The sequence below is a fragment of the Brachyistius frenatus genome, unplaced genomic scaffold (assembly GCF_029030835.1).
Source record: "Brachyistius frenatus isolate BFR_SWC_R1_liver_20210118 unplaced genomic scaffold, ASM2903083v1 Contig_57, whole genome shotgun sequence".
Lineage (NCBI taxonomy): Eukaryota > Metazoa > Chordata > Actinopteri > Embiotocidae > Brachyistius > Brachyistius frenatus.
This window is the reverse complement of record NW_027210656.1, coordinates 2,273,748-2,281,839: the sequence shown is the minus strand read 5'-3', so window position 1 is coordinate 2,281,839 and position 8,092 is coordinate 2,273,748. Positions and strand designations below refer to the sequence as shown.

The window sequence follows — 8,092 nt, the reverse complement described above, 5'->3', positions numbered from 1 at the left end:
AGCAAACTAAGCCACCCTAAACTAGAAATCCTACCAGACCAAGTAAAAACATTGTAACATAACTCCATAGTGTGCCTGCTTATATGTTTGAGTCTTTTATTTAACTTTTAAAGCTATAAATATGCCTTTTTTTCCTTAAGAAGTTCAGGAGTCTTTCTTGAATATTAGAGTTTGTTCAGTTAATGTGTATAATTGAATCATTGTGTCATAAATGGTTGCTTGTTTGTTAATGGAACACTGAATATTTGTATTTATATTCAAAGTAAAAGTTGTTAGCTGTTCAAGTTAGAAAAAAAGCTTTTCAGATGAATAGAGCAATATATATAACAAGAAGCCATGTCATAGCTTTTAAATAGGGCCATATAATATAGTAAACATTTGCTGGTGGAGAATACTGCTGGCACAGAAAGAGAAAAGTAGACATCAGATATATATATATATTTTTTTTTATTATTTATTTTTCTTCTTATTGTTTTTTATTTTGACGTTAGGTTTCCTGGCCCTGATAAATGTGTGTTTGCATGTGTGATGAAGCACCATTCAAAAGCTGTACCCCACATTCTGCATGGCAGCCTCTCGACAGTCGTTCCCATAGTAACTCCACTAGGTCAACCAATGAAACAAGGGGGCTGGGCAGGAAAAGGAGGATGAGAGAGTGTTTGGGGGGTGGGGGGGGGGGGGGGGGGGGCTGACACAGAGCTTGAGACACAGGCTTGGTGATGAACTGGTGCAACGTTTATACAAATACACACTCATGAACCCAAACCTACCTTTTGAGATGCACATGCAAATATGCTGTCATCCTGGACACAAATTTTATTGACTTTGCCTATGCACACAGTCAAAACCCGATCCCTCGTCTGAGGGTGTACACACCCTTTAACCAACCAACAGAAACATTTAGAAAAGCAGAAATTCAATAATTAAGACTTTGTTCTTTTTAAACTGTTTTCTGACCTTTAGCACACATCTTCTAAAGAAACCTATACCTTTAGATTTCACCTCTACAACCTCATGGGAAGCCCCACCACCACCACCACCACCATTTTTGATAAGGCTTTGTTCTATATCTTGCTTCACTCATCTCCCTCTCTCTCTCGTATGATGCTACAGTTTGTCTCAGGGCAGTATTGTGTAATCTTCCCATTTCTCAATAATTCATCAAGCTTTTGACTTAGTGAATGGGCGTGTCTGTTTGGCTAACCGTGAAGATGATAGCGTGCAGTGGTGTTTGATGCTGAGTGAGGCTGAATTCTGCAGAAAGTGTAAATCTGGTCTATACTCGTCCCCCACAAGCCAATGTTTAAGGACACACGGCTGTCACAGAAAAAGTTTATCCCTTGAATATAACAAGCATGTGTTCCTCTACAGTGGAAAAACCTTTACTTTGAAATTGTAAAACGACAAGAAATGGGAAGTTACAAACTGAATGGAAGCTTGTGAAGAGCAACGTAAAATCAAATTGAGTTATGAATCACAAGATTAGAATCATGGAACCTAGACAGGGGAAGTGAGATAATGGTCTGATGGAAAGTGCAATGACTTGAAATTCAAACTCAAACTCAATATTGAATTAACATTTACCCTAAATTGAATTTGTGTTTAAACTTTTGGTGTGATGCTGAAGTGGCGTCTTAATTTCTAAAAATGTATTGGCTTATTAAACAGTTCATTGCCTAACATTATGAATTCACCATCAACATTAATATGCTGTCCCCCCCCTGCAGAGTATGTTGTGCAACAACTCACTTTCTGGAGCAACAATGCTGAAAAATTAATTATGAGGCTGGGCAGGCTGGGGGACACACTACATATGCACAGCTGTGTTTGAGTGTGGTGTGTATTTTGGGAAGTGCACTGTAGAATTGTCTTTCTAACGTGTCTTCTGCTTGACTGGGCTGTCGGGTCATGTTTCTCTGACCCCTGAGGCTTCCAGCAATACCTGTTACCATGAATACCCTGCATCAGGGGGAGAAACAGAGCCAGTAAGACAATCTGTGGATTTAAAGAGTGATTTTTAAAGACTATACTCAGGTCAGTCCAGCTCCTTGGAACCCCAAGAGATCAAATGTTTCAGTTTATAATGGTAGACATGATGCATTTTTTTTTTTTTAAACTCTCTTTTGAGATCTACTTTGACAGGTTCAGTTTTGGCATATATGTACATTGCAATCTATAACATGCTTTCAGTGACACAGAAAACTTTCCTTAATTTAAAAGTCAGTTCAAATTTGTAGTTGATTTTGTAATTAAAAAAAAAAAATGGTTAGAAACTTGCGCCAATTTCTGAAACGAGTATTTTAAATTAATTTAATAGAGCTGTTTAACTGTGTGAACAGATATTATTCTAAAACCAAACTATGACACAAACTATTTTTCTCCTGCTTTCACTTTGGTTACAACACAAGTGACAGGTTTCCTATTCAAGCTACCTGATACAATCCAAGCCTTTAATACACTCCAGTCAGGACAAACTGTAACTGGCACAGTTTCGACTGTTGTAGGCACAATGATACATGGCTCTCCACACCAGTGAAGGCAGCAACTACATCTGCTGATGGGGTGGTAAATAATTTAATTCACAAATGTAATTAAATGTTACTCAATTCAGTGTGCTTGCTATACATTTAATTCAGTTTGGATCTTCATAGATCAAATGCTGAACTATCAAAGACACAAATTCTTCTTTGTTCCTGTTCACAAAACAGCAACAATCATCACATAAGTCGATATCGTGCAGAACATTTTGCATTGTAAAAGACTGTAAACAAGTGAAAACAGGAAACCCTTCTTTCTAAAAGAGACATGAACCAGTGCATTACTGCCACCGGAAATACTTTTTCATTCTTAACCCAAGAAAGTCAAAAGTTTAAGGTTTTGTCTCAGTAATTAGTCATGTTAAATGGAATATAAACTACAATAAATACAACTTTCAACACAAATTATTTTGTCACAGATTTCTCACTCAGAGTACCTCTCCAGCAAGTTCCAAATCTACAATTTATTTTTAATTTTGTTTTAATTAATTTGCATGAGTTAATAATTATAAACTATAAAATTATAAAATAATGATATAACATTAATATGAAATCCCTTCACCACCTCGTGCCATTCAATCACAGGGAGAGGTATAGTCAGACCTCAGACAGACATCTAAACTCATCTGTTTAGTTAATTATCCAGCCATTAATTGTGAACTGTTGTAACTTCTTAAAGTAGCGCGACTTCTGCCAGCTTTTCAGTCAGGATCAGGATGAAAAACAAAAACAAAAAACTTTTTCCTCAATGTTCCTGTTTCTAACAGATGACTGTCACGTCTAAAATGACTCCCTTCTCACTGCTCAAATAAGTTAACATTTATGTTACTTGCATTTTACTCTAGAAGCATAAATACCAGCCTAACAGCCAAAAGTCTTCTGGTATCATGCCCAAGATGGAGCTGCTGTGATGTTGCTTGTCCATACTATTCTTATGCATCTTTCCATCTCAAAAAGCACATTGCTGTGTCAAGTCATTGAAAGACACTTGTATTTGAATTGTATAGAAGTGAGAAATTCTCTTTGGATGATAATGATGACCAATACTCATAAAGTTCACATTGATTGGATGTTCTCTTGTACACATACATAGTTTCCATACATAGCCCTTCACAGAGACACACGCCTGTTCATTGAGACCCATTAGACACACTAGATTCCCTGAGATTTTAAGAACATAAAACCACCAATGACAGAATAATCATGAGCAACACCCACTTTTTGTTAGAGTTATGAGAATAACACACAAACAAATGAATAATGAACAGCAGTCCAAAAGCCACAGGTTCCATCCTCCCTTAGCGTGCTGGAGCCTGAATATCTACAGTGATAAAAGTGTACAATTCGTCCTTCACCATCTCTTTCACTGCATAGTTGAGGGAATTAACCCCATCTTTGTCCATGGTCCACTGGGTATGACCCAGTTTGTCAGGATTCTGTGGATTAGGCTCATTGTGCAAGTCTCTTTCATGTTTGATCATCTTGTACTTTCCAATCACAAGGTCAGGCCGAGAAATAGTCATTCCACGGAAGGTGATTCGCCTGTAGATGTCGTCGTCCTCACCGCCCCAGCCCCAGTAAGTGTTTGGGAAGCCGTTAATTTTCAAGTATTGATTTTTGGACAATGAGGAGACCCCACCAAAGTAGGTGCTGTAGGGTAAGTGGAAGTTAAATTTGTCCATAGCCACAGCCAAGTGTCTCGGATTGTCAAAACATCTGTAGAAGTTCCGGTCGTCTAGGGGAACCAGGTCTATGTCAGAGAAGACTAAGCAGTCATAATCGTATTCCTTCAGTGCTTCAGCGTAGCCAGCGTTCATCAGTTTAGCCCGGTTGAACACTCCTCCTCCATCTTGGTTGATGACATAAATACCGTAGTCTAGCTGTTGTCGCTTCAATATGGGATGGAGGTAATAAAGCCAGTGCTTCAGATGCTCATGCCGATTTCGGAATGGAATGATGACTGCCACCTAAACAAAGGAAAGAAATTTTATTTGATTTTATTTATTTATTTATTTTTTCCCCACTGTTCTTAGTGGTAGAATTTAGTGGACGTTCTTTGTGGAGGATACAAAACTAAACCTTCTACATGGTACTTAATTTCATGCACATAATTACTTATTAAATTGGAAGATGGTAAGTGACCCATGATCTCTATATTTCTACTTTTCACTGGGTACATTCAGATATTTTTTTAATTTTGTTTTATTGTTTATACTTGTTGAAATATTGAAAAAAGGAGAAGATAAAAGCAAAGAAACAAAAAAGGCAAATTCAAAACAGCTGGTTATGGATGACCAAACTAAAACATAAATGTACAAAATGTAAATACAGAACCCACTGAAGTCAAGATAACTTTTTCCAGCCGTAACAATATGCTGTGCTACATTTAAGACTTAAATTCAAATTGTTGCTCATTTAGTTATTATAGTTTTTTTGCACATTGCACAAATAGTACAGTTTTGAAAAAGCTTTTTTGAATACATCCCAGTATTTAAATCCCAGTAAACAGCTCCAAACCTATCGACTATTCTTTTCTGTTTTGTATGTATTTATTTGCCTCTTCATTCAGTCACCCACCTTCTGTTGCGCGATACAATCTGGTGGCTTGTAGCGTCCTCCCTTCAGAAGAGAGGGACGAGCCTCCTCTCTCACCTCTTCCATAGTCCGTTTAGAATTAAACTCCACACGCAAAGGACCCACAAGATCCGGAGGGGTGTCGGGGCAGGGTCCCAAAATCTTGTTTGTAGGAGCTGCCGTTGTAGGTGCCATTTCTTTGCTGGCCTTTGAGACTTCCATCTCCTTTGCCCTCAGCTTGCCAACATGTTCTTTTGTCACCCAGGAAAAGGTATCGTTTCCACTGGCCACGGGATGTGGCTTGGTATAAAAAGTTAAAGAGATGTTTTTTCTGTAGAATAAAACTACTGCAAAACATGCCACACTGATGACAGCAAAAAGCGCTAGAAAGTTGAAGGCGTTTTTCAACATGTTTGACTCCCTTTGACATTGAATACTGTACACTAAACAGCTCTCTTACAGCCCTGCTACGTGTATTTATCTTTGCAAGTCAAACGTGTTCCAAACACACACGTCACCAGACCGGTTTTTGTTTCCTTTTGAGCAGCTTCCTTGTTCAAGTCAGCTGATTAGGTTGGGCCTCACCTGTGGTAAATAATTAATCATGATGTTTTTCATTTTTTTCCATTAGTTAGTAAACATTTTTTAAGTGGTTAAGTCATGGTGGATACTATGTGTTTGAGTAGGTCCACAACACTATTATGAGTTCCTTCCATCAGTTCCTTTAATGTGCATCTGACCTCCAAGTAGTTTTAGAGTAATCAAAAAAGTATTAAAGAAAGAATGAATTATTATGAACCTAAAGAGTTGACAAAAAAATGTAACTACATTTAATAAAAAAAACAAATATATATATATATTTATAATACAGCAATAACTCTGGAAGTACTATAAGGACAAAGTAATGCAAATATGTTGTCCAACTGGGCCCTCTACTGGCCTGTGATTGACAGTGCTGAGTGGCCTCTGTAAAACCTGGTCATCCAGCAGGTTACCTATGAACCCTTCAAGAAGTCCTCAAAGATCCTCGGAGAAGCTGAAAAAGTTCCTCAGTCAGATCTTGAGCGTAAAACTTGTCCACACCAACTCCTCCAAACATGTAGACGTTCGAGTGATTCTGTCTGCTGCCACTATTCTTCTCCTGTCTGTCCCAAGGAAAGGCAGAACCTTTAAAACACGGCAGCCAAGTGGAACGAGACTGAGGGTGTTTCCACCTCCAGTGAATTTCTCTTGTGGAATGTCACTGATAAGTATCCGACATCGCAGCTGACTTCCTATTTATGTGCAGGCTACCCAACCCCAAAGTCAGTAAGGGGAGTTCCATCAAAAATGAGGAAATGGGTCCTACGTAAATGCTGACGAGTAAGAATGGTTTTAGTTACACTGATCACACCCAACTTTACTTTGTTTGTAGCAGGAACGATGCAGTTACAGATGAACAGCTGCTCCACTTTAGCAAAGTGTTAATATACAGTAACAGTAAGTTGCATTGGGATTGTCTACTTCTCCATAGCATCATTAACTGGAGCAGAAGACAAACATTTAAAAACAATCAGTGTGAAGAAAAGGCTGGATAAAGCTAAAAATGATCCTCCATGTTTCATATGCAAATTTGAAGGTGTTACACATTCCTACAACTTCAATACAGCTGAAGGGTGTGGTGACATGGAGGGAGTGTTTCAGTTTTAGTTTGAATGAAAGGACTCCTTCCACTCCCCTTTTTCTAACAGCACCAAACAATCAAGAAAATATGCGTTTATCTTCTCGGCTATCGTATTGATATGTGTGAATTAATTTTATTCTTTAGCATCATGTGATCCGCACATTACATATCAAGCCTAAAAAAATAAAAATATTTCAGTGTTAAGATCTCCCCAAATCTGCTTAAATGGCATTAATTTAAATAAATAATGTCTTAATGTCTTAATTAGTACTAAACAGTAGAACACAAGTGTTTTGCTTCCAGGATCATAAGATGAACACGGCATAAACATCAGTACACAAACTTTCCACTGAAAACAAAGCAGACAGTGTTTCAGTCATGTGACGAACAAAGATGATGTTTATTCGGAAGCCTAAAATATTTAATGTGATAATAAAACACAAAAGAGGAAGTGCTGCTGTTTGCAACTGATTAGAGGAATGTTTCAAGAACACAGTGAACCAACCCAAAGAAAAAGAAAGGACATTTGAGGAAGTTAGATATTAATAGTTAGTCCTTAAAAACATTCACTTGTTGGAAAAGTATGCAGTGACGATTTAAACAATCAATTTCATCAAGTCAGCATAACAATATGCTCAACATTTGTAGATTACTGTATCATCATTTTGCCTAATTTTTCCAATAACATTCAGAGAGCTGCTGAAGAGAAGTTTATACATGTTTCCCATCTTATGTTTGGTTTAGTTAGTGAGGAACATTTGGACGCTTACAGATAAGATAGATTTACAGATAGAATCTTCAGAAAAATATAAAAAATAATATCTGGCATCAATCAAATACTGTGATCTTTTATCTACTTTATTTATTATAGCCTATTAGTCATCTTATTTAAACTTTTCAGAGATAATTACACCCAAATGGCCAGAGGAATGCTACGTAGATCTGGTCCAAGCCTTCTCATTAGAAACGGTCTACAGGGATTAAATAATAATTTAAATGCATCTTAGTGTCTACCTAAATTATGCTATCATTAGTTACCATAGTTTCAAAGTATATTTTGTGGATGACAAAATGACAGATGGTTTCCAGAGCACTAATGGTCTCTGTTCTCCAAGAAATCCTGACTGTAACACGTGTGTAAATCGGACTCAGTTAGATTTAAAGCCACAAATCTTTTACCTTTACTGTGCTACAGTCTGCAGCAGTGATAGGTCAACAGCAGAGAGTGGACATATATATTTTTGTATCTTGCAACTGTCTGAAAAACCATGGTCAGAAATGTGTTGTTCCCAGCGTGCAGGTCCCGCTTTGAACAAAC

At 37.5% G+C, this 8,092-nt stretch overlaps 1 protein-coding gene across 1 annotated transcript; it reads right to left on the bottom strand.

The window, feature by feature from the left end:
- Window positions 1-3,589: 3,589 nt before the first annotated feature.
- On the bottom strand, window positions 3,590-5,995 carry LOC138624940 (beta-1,4-galactosyltransferase 1-like). Its single transcript, XM_069705523.1, has 2 exons — window positions 5,115-5,995; window positions 3,590-4,504 (listed from the first exon to the last, which is right to left on the bottom strand). The coding sequence occupies exons 1-2, from the start codon at window positions 5,520-5,522 to the stop codon at window positions 3,836-3,838; spliced, it is 1,077 nt and encodes a 358-aa protein (XP_069561624.1). The 5' UTR covers window positions 5,523-5,995; the 3' UTR covers window positions 3,590-3,835.
- Window positions 5,996-8,092: the final 2,097 nt, after the last annotated feature.

Coding starts and splice junctions, on each gene's coding strand:
- LOC138624940 (XM_069705523.1), bottom strand. CDS start 5,522: ATGTTGAAAAACGCCTTCAACTTTCTAGCGCTTTTTGCTGTCATCAGT. Junction 4,505..5,114: donor ATTGTATCGCGCAACAGAAG/GTGGGTGACTGA, acceptor TCCTTTGTTTAG/GTGGCAGTCATCATTCCATT.